Here is a 17,507-nt window from a genome sequence, read left to right as displayed (position 1 = left end):
CATTGTTCAGGAGGTTTTACTGGGAGCTGAATTGTCAGCAGAGGTCTCCTTCTCTTCAAACAAACATACCAGGAGATTAAAACTGTAAAAAATACTGAATAAAACAGTTTCACAGAGGAGCTGCTAACTACGGTGGCTGACGTGAAAATACGAATGGCCCTATCTAGAGCCAGTGTTAGGTTTGTCCATTCTGGGCTACTATAAAAACATGGCAATGCATAATGGCAGACTCCATGGAGGAGGATCCGCTCCCTATGTATGTAGAAACGGCTCATTCTAAGGTAATAAAAACACACCAATTCTTATTTTCAGGTGATTATAAACTAATTTATTTCAATATATTCCCCGAAATCCTTCACACTGGACCTTTGAAAGTGTGTAATAATACTACACCAGACGGTTCATAGGCTGCAGTTCTGCAGTATATGGAGACAGCCATAAGTATGACTGTATTGGACCACTCACAGGAGAGAGTGCTGGGAAGAGAGTTTGTTATAATGTACACTATTTCCTCTCTTTCTGCCAGACAGTGCTCTTTTCTGTGTCCACTCCACTATAAACTGTGGTTTTCCTACCGAGGAGCACATCCTTCTTTTCTTTGTAAAGATGACCTCAGTGAATATCTTCTACTCTAATCACTGGTGGGTTTTTTTCCATTGGAGGGTCCGTGCCAAATCTTGAGCTTTGTACACTTTATCTGACAGTATTAGGGATCAGAGAATGAAAAAATATCCATGAGTGGGAGAAACATGTCCTGAAAAGTCCAAAAACTAGAAACTGAAAGGCAGTGAAACGGGGGAGGTTAAGTCAAGCAAAATGAAGGGGCTGGAACAAAACCTAGAAAGAGGAGGAAAAGAGGAATGGGATTTGTAGAGGGCTTTTGAGGTGGAGGGGGAGATGATGAGAGCAAGACTTTAAGTGTGCTAAATTCAGCCTGGATGTTGGAAGAGATCTAGGCTCTGTGTCTCTGCTGTGTTTAGTGTTTTCTGTGATATTAACTCCCCTCCTGCTTTACATCCTCACAGCACCTGAGAAGAAGGATGTAATATTGGAACAGTTCAACCGCACCAACTCTGTGCGGGATCGAATGCGCAAGTTCACAGAGCCCAGCCAGAGCCCAAATGTCCCAAGCTTGAAGAAAACTCCTCTGAGGAACGGGACCACCTCCAGCAGCAGTGGCCAGACGAATCTCTCCAGAGCGGCTGAGCTGTTTACACACACAACAGCATCCCTCAGCACATCTGGAGACAGGCCAGCAAGGCCACGTGTGGAGTCCACATTTCACACCTCTGCCGCATCCCAAAGTCAGGCCACACCTCAACCGGGAGGCGGGCCTAACAAACCTCTGTCCTCAGCTGGCCAATGGGAGAACTCCATGGGTGGGACGAGGCATCCAGCTGAAAAAGATGAGCATGCCTCCAGCAACTCAAAGGAAGACGGGACCCCAGTGAGAGCAGCCGGACAGCAGGTCACCCAGGGAGAGGCAGACCCGGACATGAAGACTTTCCTCACCATCGAGATCAAGGATGGGCGCACCACCACCTCCTCCACATCCTCCACTCGGGGCAACATCGTACCCATCACCAACATGGCACCACGCATCACCACTAATGCTCTGGGACAGCGAACAGGTAGGAGCACCAACAGCACAGCACTCACTCTCTAGCTCTGTCAAATAACTCACTTTAACATGATGCAGCATTTCACAAAGTATGAATTAAGGACTGCATTTGTTTAATACACCATGCTTTTAGGGTGATTATATTGACTGGTGTTAGTACAGTATGCAGTACGCACTGTGTTCAGGCAGCATTAATCTTAATTTAGAGACTGTATGACTTTCCTTTAATATCAACCCTTAGATCACAATGGCATCCTAGTCGCTGTGGGAGGTGACCGGCACCAACGACTCGGTCACAAGTGGGAGGATGACAAGCAAAGCGCGTGGATGAGTTGAGATAGATGTTGGGGCTGAATATGAAGCAGTGTGATTGTACTAAAGGGTATTTGTTATAGAGTGGGCAAGCTGCTGCAGTGTGGAGGGGGTGAGGTCAGTAGTCAACAGTAGCGAGTATATTGGGACAAAGGAAACAATAATTGGCTGTCTCAGGCCAGACTGAATAGTAATACTGTTACAGTGCATTTGAATGAGCCTGCTCGCCCACACAGGACAGTGTTTGGTTTGTTCCATGATGTAGATTTTTTTCTGTCCCTTCTTTCATCTGAAATGACAATTTTTCCCATCATTCAATTTGTCATTTAAATGACAAATATCTTTTCTTTTTTTTTTTTTTTTTAATTTTATTTTTTACCAGTTTTAGACACTGTCAGATCCCCCTGTGTGAATGAAGCTGTCACCTGCCGTCACGTCATTCCCCTCTTTTGCCTCCATGTTTTCTGTCTCTGTCTGCTGTGAACTATCAAAAAAGGTGCTCATGCATTTTATGTCTACATTAGTGAGTCAACAGCAGAAAGATGACAGGACTTGAGGGGCCGGACGCAAACCAGGGATGTTGCACCTCTTGATCAACACCTTATAGACCTAATATTTAATGCTTTTTGTCACAAAATTTTGTAAATTGTGAGTAAATTCTTTATAACCTATCAAATGGTAACTTTGACTGTTTTGAAAATAGGCGTCAGATATTGTCCTGTGCGTTAGTATCACTGCTTCCATGCTCTTTAAGATGCATATTGAAAATAGATATCCCTCCACAAGGAATTGATCTCCCCCCAATAATTCATTCAATCACTCAATCTGGGAAAACATAACTCGTGCCCATCCCTGTACCTTAATCTCTAAGCCAGCCCCGAGGGCGCCAGTTAAAAATAACAAGACAGTTTCCCTTGATTTTTAAGCAGATGCTGTTGGAAGACGAAAATATATAAATGTCACTTTGCAGCTGATCAAAACATGGTCGCTCCCCTGAAATAGTTTAATGCATGGCTGTCTGTGTTAAACTGACAGTATCTGCTGTACGTGTAACTTTTAATTACTAAAATATGTGGCATACTGTCGGTGTAAGAGAACCGCAGCAAGTGTTCAACGAGGCATACTTAGATGGTGTGAGTTTCTGTATTGTCAGGTAATTAATAGGCACGTTAAGCAGCGGGACAGTCTTGTTTAAAAACACATTGTTCCTGTACATGTACGTACTCAGCACAGTACATTGTGCAAACAGTACCAGCAGGGATAAATTAATAGCACGAAAGAAAAACAATAATAGCTTAAATGTCAGTGTGTTTTAGAGGCAAAGCTGCTACAGCTGCTGTTACTGTCTGTCCAAACAAGACATCTTAGGTTTCAGCTCTTCCCAGCAACCGGGACCTCCAAACCAAACAGTTTATTTAAGACTCAAGCTGGACCTGTGTGATTACACCTCTTACAACCCCCCAGTCATATTCTGGCAGCCCAATTTCAGCTCAATTTGCTTTAATGGTTTTGGGCTCCTTTTTTGGGAACCGGCCTGTCTCGCACTCGGCGAAGGCAGGCTGGGATCGTGTCTCCAGTTTCTCTCAAAAGCACCTACCCAGATTCTTAAATGTACACTGTGCTGCGCTGGTGTGCATCAATCCTGTATTTTATGATATAGCTTTTGTGCGCGCGTGTGTGAGGAATGAAGGGGTGGGGAGGGGGAGGGTCTACCACAGGTCACAAGGTGCGTGCATGTGCATACTCTTACAGGCAGATGAAGAGGGGTGTTTATGTTATAGGTGGCGTCATCTACATCTTCTTTCATTAGACATGAGACCGTGTTGTTTATGACACTATGGCAGCTTATGTAACTGACTAATGACTATTACCAACACAGTGCAAGACCACCACGTACATATGCATATGGATACCAGGATCTTTCTTTCTTTCTTTTTTTTTTTTTTTTTTTTTTTTAAAGATATTTTTTGGGCATTTTTAGCCTTTATTTGATAGGATAGACAAGTGTGAAAGGGGGAGAGAGAGAGGGAGTGACATGCAGCAAAGGGCCACAGGCTGGAGTCGAACCCGGGCTGCTGCGGCAACAGCCTTGTACATGGGGCGCCTGCTCTACTACTAAGCCACCGACGCCCCGCCAGGATCTTTCTTTGTTCTTATTCAACACACAGCTGTCGACTATATCTGCATGAATTTGAATATTTTATACTTAAAATCTATATAAATTTGTGCCTTTACGGTGTCTGTTTCAGAGCTGACTCTTGGCCTCAGAGCTACACCGTTCAAGATCTCCTCATCCAGCTTCTCCTCTGGATCCTCCATCAAGGTACAGTCTGCTTTTGCAAATTATTTTCTGAGAAATGATTACAACATTGAGGCTTTGCAGAATCTGAGGACAGAACCTGCCAAACATGCATCCAGTCCACATTCCCAGCTCCTTCCAATTAAAGATTAATGTTTTGTTTTCATCTATTTCATTCCCAGCTGACTTAATTGAATTCCGTTGTGATTTCGCTGCGTCCCTGTCGCTGCAATCACCTATAAAGGCCTGAAAAGCAAGTGAGCCGGGACAGTGAAAGACAGACAGAGTGTGAGAAAAGGAGGGAGAGGAGGGAAGAACAGTGTTTATCAAACACAGAGTGGGTAGCCAGTCACATCTGTCCTTGTAGGGTATGTGAAGGAGAGAGAGGGAGAGGGAGGTGCTCGGGGCATTCCTCGTTTTCTCTCCGCAGGCCGTGCCTACTGAGATTTATCTGGGAAATGTTTCCCAATTCACACCTGTCTGTCTTCATGCGCACTGATTACTGTCCGGCTGCATTGAAACACATGTTGATTTACGTTCTTCATCGCGTCTTTTCTTAGGATCTGACTCTTGCCTCTTAATTTGTGCACAGTGACCTCTGGGGTTAGAGAGAACAGCCAGACTCCCAGTTGCCTCATTCCTTAACCTCCTCACTCCTCCATGAAAGGAAGTGTCCTCATGAATGGAGAGTGGGGGATTGAGAGGGTGAGGAGGGGAGATGGGGTGTCCTGTTTACTTTTTTAATGGCTGTGTATTTCACCCCGTGTGGAACGCAGCTGTAATCTGGTTATGGGATCAGGGATCTGGTTAATTAGGGTTTGGAGGAGGCTCCACAAGGCTGGGGGTGGAATTTAAGGTGTTGGGGTGAGACTGTCACCAACAGTTAGGCGCTCCTTGAGACACACAAACACAGGGGCAGGTACGAATGAAGACACCATGGCAGAGTCTTTCTAGTAGAAAAAGGATTTTGCAGGAGGAGGACAAAGATTCTGCAGGAGATGAGGTTTTTACGTGTCTGAACTGAGTGCTGGTACAACACTACCATAGCGGCATGCAGGTAATGTCTTAGTGTGTGTGCTGACACATGGGGCTGTACTGGGTGTCTTTTTTTTTTTTCTTTCTTTCTTTTCACATTTGAAGTTTTTATTAAGGTCTTTGAATGAAGCTAGAATGTCAGTCGTCACATAAAAATTCTCAAACAACATCTTCAATTTGAAAAAAGTGACTTATCAGACTAAATGGGTTAGTTTGGTTTTATTAAATCAACTTTTTTTAATAAATAAAGATAAATGTAATTTATGGTGCTGGTAAATTGCCTGTAGACCTCCCTGTTGATACAGGAGCATGCTGTGTTTGTGTGCAGCAATCCGATGAGCAGGTAGTTTTTTGAATGCAGTGAAAAATGTTGTTTTTGAAAGGCTAAACGCCAACAAAGATGTATTGAAGCAGAATATTTTGTTAGATTAAAATATGTTTGTAATAAATGTTGACTTTTGGACAGTACAGGGCTCTGAGGTAATTGGAAATGTTTGGATTGTGAGTTGGTAACAGTCCTACGCAGCCACCACTGGAAACTAATAATGCAAATAGTATGAAACTAATAATATTAGCGGACCCTATTCCTTATCTACAACAGTGCAGATATACCAGGTTTACACAGAAAGAACAGATATGTAAAAAAAAAAAAAAAAAAAAAGAAGAAGAAAAAAGTCATCCTGCTCAGCCTTCAAATGTTAATTTAAAATTTGAATGTCAATGTTATGAATAGAGCTTCGGACTTTTCGGTACAGCCCTACTAAAGTATGATATTAATAAACATGATGTATTTAAAATATTCTAAAAAAGATGTATGCAGTTTAGGAGCAACCCACCAGTGTAATTTGGAATGTATCACCATCATTAATTCAGTCGTAAAGATATACTGTGCAGGACTGTCCTAAAAAACAAAACAATGTATAGACTCATACAGAAGTAACCCCTCTCCATCATCACTTATGACCCACTGGAAGTGTGTGGAGGTGTATTTCTGCCTGTATTTTCTTATATTCTTCTTATCTCTGTTCGGGACGTTCAGTGCTCAGGTGAGGTTGGGGCAGATGCCAGACCATAAGCAGCAGGCATTTAAGAGACACAGTACCAAAAAAGCAGACATAGTGAGGCAAAACGCCAAATGAGAGTAAATCTGGTGCTGGCTTTAACCCTCACTTGTGAGTGTGTTTCCCGAACAGTCACCAACAATCCTGTATAGTATACCTTTAAACTGTTACTATCCTGCTGATGTCATGATGGCACCACCAGGCTGTGACTCACATACATGGCCATCCAAACAACTGCATCATCATTGTATAGGGCTCAACATGAATGTCTTTATTAATGAACCACAAGGACACATTTAGTCACTCAGCTGATATTTCTGGTTTTACCATCCAAACATTTAGCCTGAGTGACTGAGTTACCTTCTGACTGATCCAGACACCACCTGCTGTCGAACTTTCTCTGGTTCAGTTATGTGAGAGGAGGTGATGTCAGGGGAGGATTCATGTTAAAGTAGCTTTTATCAGTACCCTTTCCACATTAGTGAATGTATTCATTAAGAAGACAAGTGTGCAGATATGAAGGCGGTGTAACGTCAGTTTTAATAAGCTCTTCCTGTTTGGTGTTGTTGATTGTTGTTTATTGACCACAGTGGTTCCTGTCTGGGACTCTGATCTGTTTGGGTGGTCTGGGCGTGTTTGGGTGGTCTGGGAGTGTTTTTTTTTTTTATTATTCCAATAAAACATGTTGATGCTGATAGCATCAGCTCTTGCACTGGATACCTATAAATTACAGTCTATTGGAGAGTCAACGGAAAGAAACATTTTAGATCACATAAACAGTGGAAAGGCTCTAAACCAATGAAGGACAAATGTGAGTAAAAGCAATAGAGCTGCTCCTTGTTATTTATTATTAAGGTAATATTAAGTTAACGGCAAGGTCAAGATGCTTGTTGTGTTTCAGCGTCGTGATGAGACTTCATTTCAGACAGGTGAGACCAGCAGCTGATCATTGATCTCTCCTGCTCCGAGTGATTGCAGCTGTTCCTGCTCATCTTCACCGTCCGTCCCTTGGCCTTGAATACAAATACAGATAATGCCTTAGCTTTATTACCGGGGTGATGACAGGACAGTCTCTTTCCCGTGGTCACAGAGATTACTGCTGAGCTCTGGGTCACACTGGTACAGTGCTGCTGGACTCGTAGTCAGTGACAGATTGTCTCACTGTCACACAGAGGGAGAAGGACTCCATTGTTAACATACTGCCGATCCATGACACATGCTGGTTACATAATCAGTTCACATGTGTCGAATGTGATTTAAGCCTGGTCTGCAGACCTCTGTGCAAAGTGGGGAGAAAAAGATGTGAGCGTAATGTCTACATAATGTTTTATTGCCAACTTAGATTTATTTATTCTCCACATTGCGATGTTGTCTTCAGCCTGAAATCTCAGCATTGCTTATCTTTGACCTCTGATGGAAGCTACACTACATTATTTTTGGAAACTTGTAAACAGCAGCAGGGGGTTCACAATGGTCACAGACGCTGTCACATACAAGTGTGAGAGGATATAACATTTTTACTACATCCATTTGTGCCACAATAATGATAAGCACAGACCTTTATACATGCAGAACATTGTTGTGTGTGTGTGTGTGTGTGTGTATGCACCATGTCTTTCTACATCACTTTGCTTTGTGTGTTCGTGCTTCGGTGCATGGTAAGACTGGAGCCATGTCCTTCTTGGGTTTTGACCCACTGTCCCTGCTGCTAGTCACATTTCTCTCCACTCTCACTCAGGGCTAGATTCTTCTTGGGAACAGTTTTGCTTACCTGTAAATCCCAGGAGAGATCACTGTCTCTGTCACAGTGTTCCCCACTGCACTGTTTAAAATCAGTTTAATGCTTGTGATGTATTGTCAAGAATTACAGCTTTACAGCATGTACAGTACCATTTGATTTCTCTGCAGTCTGCAGTATGCCACTAAATCTTCAGCAAGCATTTAAAAGATGTACTTGAGCATCTTACACTATGAACAGCATCTTCTGTCAGAGCTCTTGGAGAGCTCTAAATTTAATACAAAAGCATGTGAAGCGTTCACATGAGCAGCAGCTGCAGCTTTGTCAGTAAGCCTAAAACAAAATCTTGTAAGGACTGCGATATCCTCGCCCAGAGCTGCGGAGAACTCCCCCCTAACTGGTCACCCAGTCTGCTGTGTCATGGCACTTTGTCCTTCATGGAGTGATCTTCCCTCTAAATGTCTGCCTTGAATCACAGTCATGCAAAATAACTGACCTTATTAGTAGTCACGATGCAGTTGTGTTTTGTCAGAAAGCAATTTTATGGGGAGAGAACTCCACTCAGTCCAGGCCGAGAGCCACGTTAAACCTTCATCACCTGCCAGCTGAGGTGTAAAGGACAGCGGCTCCAAAATAAAAAAAAAAAAAAGCTGAAAGAGGGAGGGGTGAGTTTTCTAAATTGTTGCCACCAACATTCCCCCCCAGGCCTCCACCAGTGTCCCAGGACTGACTGGCTCAGTGAAATACGGGTGGGGTAGGAGATAAATAGACATGTCCACGGCACCTGGAAATAAGGGGGTGGGGCTACTGCTGCCTGGGAAACAGGATTCCTTGCATGCTCATTGGCTGTCAGGGTGTTGGCCAGTGAAGAGGGGAGATTTGCTGGGGGGTATAAAGAACATGCATTGTTTTGGAAGGTCTCTGTAGACAGACGGACAGAGAGGACACCTTCCACCCTCACATCTGAGGCCACAATCTTTTAATTTCTCCAATCTGACACCCCAACTTGAGTCTTTTGGACACTTAAGTGGATTTAAAGGGACTTTTGCAAGTGTGACATTGAGTGTAGCTGGTCTGGTCATGCCTGGAGTCGACCTGGACTTCCTCCCAGCCTCACAGGCTCCAGAGGCTTTGGACAGCCCAGATAGTGCTTGTGCTGAGTCTGGCCTAGAGGAGGTGATTGGTGATCTGTTTGCTCAGGAGGAGGCAGAGGATGAAGAGGAGCAGTTTTGCAAAAGGGAATTTGAATACACATTACAGTGTGCAGTGGGGGAGATCCATTGTGACCTGCAGGCCTTCGGTAAGAGAGTAGATGCCCGTCTGGAGGAGGCAGCAGCTCAGGTGGCTCCTCTGGCAGAGGCCCTTGCCAGACTGCAGGAGGAAAACCTGAGGCTGAAGATTCAGCAAGAAAGGCTGGTGAGGCAAGTGGAAGCTTTGTGCCAGGCCATGGGGCTATCTGATACCTTACTGCACGAACTGCCCACTGAGGAAAGCCCAACTATATGTGAAAACAAAACATCATCCAGTGATCCTGCAGCCTGCACACCCCAGGACACTGCACTTGAAGCACCACATGACACTTCATCCAGCACTCCCCAAGACTCTCAGTCCACTCCAGCTAGTATTCACCCGGATATTCCATCAAGCGAACCCCAGGAACCTTCATCATGCCCCCAGGACTCGGACTCTGCATCTGCTGGGACAAGCGCACCTCAGAATCCAGAGCCTTCACCTGTCCCTCACCCCCCAGCCTTTGCAATCTGCCGCTCCCTCTCTGCTCCCTCTTTGATGGCAAGCATTTCTTGCAGCGACAGCACGGTACTGCTCCTGTTATTGGTTCTGATAATGAACCCTTTTTGCTTCAGATAAGCTGCGTGAGGAATGTCTTTTGTTCCCGTGTTGACAACACACGTGGATCAGCTGGCCATGAGCACTTTTACGTGCCATGCCAGTGACACTCTGTGTTCTCACTCACGTACTTGTTGACCCACTGTTCCATCTGTCTTTGCTTTCCATTGATTTTCATCTCACATTATGTCCTCACTTCTTTTTAAAAAAAACATTGGACCATCTCAGCTGTCAGTCAGTTTTGACAGATAGTGTTACTCCATTGCAATCTGTCACAGAGCTATTCCAATCCTCTAACACCATGTGTTACTGATCCTGGCTAGCTCTTATGTGTGTCTGCAAGTGCTCTGTTGAGTGGCTAAACTTCCTTGTGGAGGAAAAAATGACCACTTTATAACAATAACTCTGTCCCTAGCCTGTAGTTTGCTATGTTCAGATCATCCATAATGTTCCCCTTGGCAGGGACATGAAGTTGGCATTGTTGCTTTTGAAAAAGGAGCTATAAATGAGAAGTAACTTGTCTGGCTTTAGATTTAACTCGTGATAAAACTTACATTAACGTTATAGAGATGAATGCACAGTTTCATGACTGACAGGATAACCATCTTTGGCTGTGTTTGCTCTACGTGCTCTTGAAATCCCACAACAAGCCCTGTGTGTGTTTGTGTGCACTGCTGACATTTTGAGGGATATTGAGTATTTGCGGCATTATCTCCGGTTATTCAACTGACCAGTGTTCATATTCCTGTCTAATCCTGCACAGACAGCTGGGTCTGCCAATCAGCTGCTCCAGGAAAGGTGACGGACTTCTCTTAAATGTTGCCCTGATGATTGTGATAATGAGGGGTGACCTTATCTGGCTGTTTTTCCTCAATGTCTTTGTGTAGTATCAGCTGTTTCTCTCATGTGAGCTCTTCTGGTGGAGAATGTATTACAGGTCTAAGTGATGAATCAGTTTCCAGACGGATAATAGCCCTTCTCTCATTAGCAAACAGCTAAATCAAAACAGCATGCTTATGCCACAGTGACGCAGATGCTGAAAAGTATCCTAAGGCTGAATTAAACCCGAGCATTAAGGTTATCTGGGATTTTCTCACCCCACTCACATTCCCTCATTGCCTGAATCAGAGCCCTTGTTTGGCTGTGTTGTGTCCAAAAACATTCCTCGTCGGTCAAGTGCCTCTCAGTCCAGTCTGTCCCATGTCCAGAAAAGTCTTAAAACTAGTGACCACCCGTGATCACACAGCACTGTGGCTGCGCTGGGCATTGTCCCTCCCTAGTGAGACCTGTTCCTGCTGCGGCCCGCGGGGAGGAGGACTGGGCGACTGTGGATAGGGACGGTGCCAGCTGTCTGAGCTATATGTGGACCTGGACTCAGTTACAACAAAAGCAGTGAAGCCACAGCTAGTGCTCATAGTCTGCCACAGGCATTCACACTGCATGAAATAAAAATTTATGGGGTGTTTATGGTCACTGCAAATATGCTGCTAGATATCCAGGTTTACCTTAGCAACCTATAATGTCATGTTTGCTCTGTTGGTGCTCCACTTCCTCCACAGCATGCTCCCTAAATCTTTCCTTTTGCTCCTTTGCTCACCACTCCTCCTGTAGTGCACATACCATCTCCTCAGAGTTTATATCTGCTAATGCATTGTTCCCATCTTCCAGTCGTAATGGTGTACCGTACCTGTCACATAAACTCTTGCTTCACAGCAGCTCTGTATCATTCAGACACTCAGTGTGTCAGTCACACTCCATGAACTACGTTAACAGTAACTTGGCAGGGCTGCTCTCGCTCTCATGTGCTTACTGTCACCCTCTCCGGCACGGCTGGAAGGCGGAGGGGATGGAAGAAATGATGAGATGTGGTGAGCTGGTACAAAAAGAGATTATTAGAGGGAGCCTGCTGCACAAACTCAGGCCTATTATGGCTGCAGTGTGTTTGACCGAAATCCTCTTGCGCTTATTACGTCCTAAATGTCAGCAAGGTTTACTTGTGTTTTTTTAAACCCTCATCCTGGTTTTATAAGTGTACAACTTAAAAGCCTGAGCTCCAGGTTAGGGGATTCTTCCTGCAGGAGCTCTCAGATGGAGATGCACATGTCCAACTAAGGTCGCAACTTCTTTTCTTTTCAATGAATAATAGGCATTGAAACTAATTAATGTAACCCTGTGTGTCGCTGTGTGTCTTTTATGTTATGTGTTGTGCACAGATGGAGACAGAGCCCGTCGTGGCCTCTGAGCCGGTGTATTCAGCTGGACCGTCTGCCCAGGTGGTGTGTAATGTCCCCGCCATCCCCAACGGCTCCAGCACTCAGACCAAAACAGATGAGCGCTCCGGAAAACTGACTGCCGAACAGCTGGCTGCTATCGAGGATGAGGAGCTCCTCGATAAAATGGTACTTCACACCCAAGTATTAATTCTGCGTGATTTAGGTTTGAAAGCACCACTTTGTAACAAATACAGCAGCTTCAGAGGGTTTATGTATCAACACTAGATCTTACCACTTATGTGAGAGAATATTTGGAAAAGTCTCAGCCCGGTTGTGTTGTGTGTTTCTCACAATGCTATGTTAGAACTGCGTGCATAATTAGAGCCATGCCCCTTTGGCTTTTTGTGAGGAATGATCTCATTGTTTCCGTTGTGTGTTTTTTTTCTTTTCTGTCCACAGCTCGATGAGTCAAAAGACTTTGAGGAGAGGAAGATGATCCGTGCAGCCATGAGAGACCTTCGCAAGAGAAAGAGAGGTAACAGATGATAGATAAACAACCTCCTGTCTGTTACCCCAACCACATGAAAGCTTTTGCTCCATTCATTTTGTCTTGACTACTGCTGTCTTTCATATCATCAAACTGCCTGATGACTTTTAATTTACTTTTTTCCCCTTATGATTATGATTTTTTTACTTTACAAACTTTAAACAAACTTGAAATTTCCACATGCTTTCTATTCATTCTGCCCTCAGAGGCCATGTTGGGATGTACTCAGGAGGAAATAGGTATTGCAGGTTGGTGTGTGCATTAACAACTGATACTTGCCTGTGTTTGTCTTTTTGTGTGCACCATCCTGTCATTGTCAAACCACAACAAGTTTACCTGTGAGATCTCTGTGGTGGATGATGAAGGATAATGTTGACAGTTGTTGTTAACGTGCATGACTCCTGGTTTCACACTCACCTCGACATGCTGCAACAGTGTTACTGAGACGTTTGCTGCATTCAGTGTATTCTGTGTTTTGCAGTGAGCACCCACCATTTGTCTTCACCAGGCATCTGGTTGCATTGAGCTGACAGTTAAACCTCCTAATTGGATTCCTAGATCTGTAATAGTTCAGTGCACTCAGTGGCATGGGGCATACAAAGGCAAAGAAATATCAGACAGAGCAAAACAGAGGGTTTAAGAATAAACGTCTGCACAGTATGTTTAAATACACTCTCAGGTAAAAGCTGGAGGAAGTGCTGCAGGTATCAGTGTTCTGGACATTGCTGAACTTGGCACAGTCCTCCATAGGGGATGATCAGGGTGCGTTTGCTCTTTTTGATCTGTCATGTTTGTGCAGTACATATTGCTTGACAGCTCTGGCTCGCCTGCAAGTCTCCCACCTGTGGGTGTTAGTGTGTTCAGAGGAATTTTACGGTACTGTGGAAAAAATCCTGAAATGTATCACCTCAAATTTGGAAGCCCTGTTTTAATCCATCTTTATGGCAGTCAGATGAGGTCCTGTCAGTTTGTTTAGGACCTTTTGTCCTCCTCCTCCTCTTTTTCCACTGACATCATCTCTCCACCTCTCTGTCCCCTCTGTCCTCTCAACTCCTCTCCTCTCCTCCACCCCAGACCAAAGAGAAAAGGAGCGCGAGACCCGTCTGCAGGAGCTCCGGCAGCAGAGGGAAGAGCGAACACAGAAAGGCCGCACTGGGGTCGGAGCAGGAGAGGTGGTGATGAGGAAAGTGGAGAAGTCCGCGGATGGCTCCAGCCACAGCCAAGTCACCAAGACAGACCGCTTCGCTTCATCTGGTAGTCTTTTCTGTTCTTTTCCTACGCATTTCTGAACCTTGTTTAAACCTGTATTTAATCACTCAAGTCAACAAAGAGGCAGTTCTTATTTACAGTTGGACGGCACAAAGGGCACCTTGGGAGGAAAAGGAAGAAATAAACAGTAAAAGCAGATGGAAAATCTAATTATAAGGATACTGACAGTCATTAAATGAATGTGTACCATATGTATATAATTTAAAATGTGTGTTTGTGTTTTTAGATGATGGGAGCAGATCAACACGCAGCACTGTCGTCGAGGCCAGTTATGTGCAGAAAACCGACAGTGAGTCATTACTTTCATTTGCTCTCTGGCTCTCTTACAATACTGTGTAGTCATTACATCACTAACATCCTTCATGTGTCCATGTGTTTACTACCTTAGGAGGGACAGTCCAGTCAAAGTCATACAGCTACAGCTCTTCCACATCATCCTCTTCCTCCTCCAACACAAGCAAAAAAGTGGGCAGGTAGGTTCTGAAACATCAGCACAGTAATTATACTCAATTGTAAATCCCTGCACTTTCACAAATTAACTTGCTCTGTGTGTCCCTGCCTCAGTGTTTTTGATCGGGAAGACGACACATCGTCTCGCAGTGGCAGCAGTGGGCTGGCCGCAGTGGAGCGAAGGCAGGCAGAGCGGCGCAAGGAGTTAATGAGGGCACAGACACTGCCGAAGACCTCTGCCATGCAGGCCCGCAAAGCCATGATAGAGAAGCTGGAGAAGGAGGGAGGCGGGTAAGGATAAACATCAAGGCCTTACTACCAAAGAAAGGAAAAAGGAGCAGGTCAAAGCATGTAAATATTAACCTGACTTTTTTTTTTCTTTTTTAAGCCCTGGAAATCAGGCGGTGGCCAAGGTAAACAAGGTCCAGCGTTCCACCAGCTTTGGTGTACCCAACGCGAACTCCATCAAGCAGATGCTGCTCGACTGGTGCCGTGCCAAGACCCGTTCTTATGAGGTGAGCCAAGCAGCCACAGCAACCCACCGTTTGTTTACTGCTCATCTTTTATGTCAGCCAGTGAAGTTGTACCTGATGATAAAGACAAGATAGGCTGAGATAATATTTTCCTACTTTGGAAATGTTTCCATCATGTATCCATCACTGGCTCCATATCTGTTCTGTTTATCTTCTCTCAGCACGTCGACATTCAGAACTTTTCATCCAGCTGGAGTAACGGCATGGCATTTTGTGCCCTGGTGCACAACTTTTTCCCTGAATCCTTTGACTACAGCTCTCTGAGCCCGAGCAACCGCAGGCAAAACTTTGAGGTGGCCTTCAGCACTGCAGAGTGAGTACACTCGAGGAAACACGTTTGTCCCAGTAACATGTCCACTAACCACATCAGGTCTGTTATTGTTGTTAAGATTGACTGCGAGTCAGAGCATCAACTGACCACATCGACTGCAGGAGCCTTCATTTGTGTTACAGGGACACTGTATCATAACAATGTGGGTAGTATGTGTAAAGGAACCGAGGTAAATTTCCCTCGATCTTACCAATGCCCAGATCTCCCTGCCCGTCTTGACTGACTCTAGGGCTGTCGCTCAAACTACAGAGTGTACTTGTGCATTTTCTTATGCCGGCCACCACAGCCACAAAGAGTGTAGATGCGGTTTGAGAGAGAGACTTGCTCCTTTTTCTCTTTCTCAAACTCAAACTCAGACCAAACTCCAGTCAAACTGTAAAACTAGGCAGTGCTAATCAAATATAAACCAAGTTTCTGTGACTGTATTGCCTATTTCTTTCCTAAAATGACTTCAGACACATATTTAAGTGCACTGTTTGGCTGTATATGAGAATCTGTGAACAAGAAGCGGTGTCACTGTTTCCTGTATTGTAAAAACAAAGGCTGAAAATACTGAGATCAAACAGTACAGCTAAGCAGTGCTGATAAAATGTGAAACTAGATTCTCTTACTGCATGGCCTGTGTCTTCCCTCAGAGGTTTATAGAAACTTATTTTAGCTTACCGTTAAACTGTGATTTGAGTTTTGTTACTAGTCAACTGCCATATTGTTTCCTGTGGAAAAATGGCCAAGCTTGCGGGAGCTTTTATTAGTCACAGCCCTTTTTCTTTGGTCATGTAGCATTAAGTTCAAAGTATTTGTGTCTTTCTGCTGCATAGACAGCCTCGTTTCCAGTAGTGAAATACTTCTTTAAGCCTGGTGAAGAACGTGAAGAAACCAACAGAAGCTACTACGGGCTGAGCTTTCCTCAGACGCTATTTTCTGACCAAGGCAGCTGTGCAGTGAATACACAATTAAACTCAAACAGTCCAAGCCAGCTCTCCAAATCAACACATTCCCCTTCTTCACTTCAAACAGACTTTTTCACATCATTTTCTTGTTCCTATGAGAAAATTCGCTTCTGTAATCCAATCTTTGTCGACATCTACTTGAACCTAAAGCACAGAGACGGACCGAAAACTCGAGGAAGTTCCTCAGCTGATGTCCCAGTGTTAACTGTCCCTGTCTCTCCCAGGTGTATCGAACCACCTCCAGGCTACCACTACTCTAATTACTCCACCTCTAAACCTCCACTCTCCATCTGTCCGCTACTATGAGTAACTGCTGTGACACTCCATCTGCTCTAAACCAGAGACCCATGAGCAAACCCTTCCCAAACAACCACCAGGTTAAAAAAAAAAAAAACGACAAGCTTTCGGCTATGCCCCCAACAATTCTCCTTCTTCTTTTACTCCTAATCTCTCTCCTTCTTCTCTTTCTTATGTCTCTTGCGTCACACCATTCTCACTTGTGATGCCCCCCCACCCACTTGTGTGTGTGTGTGTGTGTGTTCACATGCTCCCAGTAGGTTACTGTCCATGCTGATGATGTTGATATTATTCATGCTCTCAACACCAGACTGTCACCCAACCACAGCCCGCGTCTTTCCACCTTTGTGTTGCACCATCACTCACTTCCCCAGGCACTCCCCAGCAGTTTGCTGTTATCTGGAATCTCAACACACACACACACACCCACACACACTCCATCCTGTTCACCAGTGTGTTTTTTAGAGTCACCACATGGTTGTGTTTTTGTTTGTTTGTTTTTTGCAGAATCCTTGTTGTTTTTTTCATTTTCTCTGACAGAACCCAGTCATATTGAAATGATCAAAATTCACACAGAAAAAAACAACAACAAACAAAAGGGCTAAATGAGCATCACCTGCTCATTTGACGTTTTGTTTTGTCTTGTGTGTGTGTTTGCCACATATTGTATGTATCATGATGTTCATGAAGCATGTCAACTCATGGATATGTTTGTGAACACACAGAATGTAATGTTATTGTTTATTTTTGTGTAATTTCTCTCCCTCTGTCTCTTCACCCTGAATCTTTTTTCATTTGGCTGCTCACTGCTTTATCTGTTTTTTTTCTTTCCTCTCTTTCCCATACTTTGTCCACTATCTCTGTCCTGTTCGTTCTCTCTTCTTCTTATCTGTACTTCCTCCTCCTCCTCTTCTTTGTTTCTATCTGTCTGGATCTGCCTTTCTTTCCTGTCCTCATCCTCCCCCATCTCTCTACCCCCTCCCCCTGCTGGGTGCGGGCACAG

The 17,507-nt window shown here is 44.4% G+C and overlaps 1 protein-coding gene across 7 annotated transcripts in view; it reads left to right on the top strand.

Moving 5' to 3' along the window:
- The window catches only part of smtnb (smoothelin b), a 64,162-nt gene that overhangs the window by 43,076 nt on the left and 3,579 nt on the right, over nt 1-17,507 (top strand). For 4 of the 7 annotated variants that reach the window (XM_049577762.1, XM_049577768.1, XM_049577769.1 and 1 more), the window contains 11 exons: nt 1,026-1,631; nt 4,183-4,256; nt 12,128-12,313; nt 12,587-12,662; nt 12,881-12,922; nt 13,749-13,928; nt 14,170-14,232; nt 14,332-14,416; nt 14,508-14,684; nt 14,782-14,908; nt 15,088-15,239. In XM_049577762.1, coding sequence (XP_049433719.1) covers nt 1,026-1,631; nt 4,183-4,256; nt 12,128-12,313; nt 12,587-12,662; nt 12,881-12,922; nt 13,749-13,928; nt 14,170-14,232; nt 14,332-14,416; nt 14,508-14,684; nt 14,782-14,908; nt 15,088-15,239 — 1,768 coding nt within the window. Of the gene's footprint in view, nt 1-1,025; nt 1,632-4,182; nt 4,257-12,127; nt 12,314-12,586; nt 12,663-12,880; nt 12,923-13,748; nt 13,929-14,169; nt 14,233-14,331; nt 14,417-14,507; nt 14,685-14,781; nt 14,909-15,087; nt 15,240-16,431; nt 17,501-17,507 lie in introns of those variants that run through there. The other 3 variants (XM_049577764.1, XM_049577765.1, XM_049577767.1) reach the window with 2 other exon arrangements.

Source organism: Epinephelus fuscoguttatus, linkage group LG6 (genome assembly GCF_011397635.1).
Source record: "Epinephelus fuscoguttatus linkage group LG6, E.fuscoguttatus.final_Chr_v1".
In the NCBI taxonomy this organism is placed as follows: domain Eukaryota; kingdom Metazoa; phylum Chordata; class Actinopteri; order Perciformes; family Serranidae; genus Epinephelus; species Epinephelus fuscoguttatus.
This window is presented reverse-complemented; position numbering and strand designations above follow the sequence as displayed.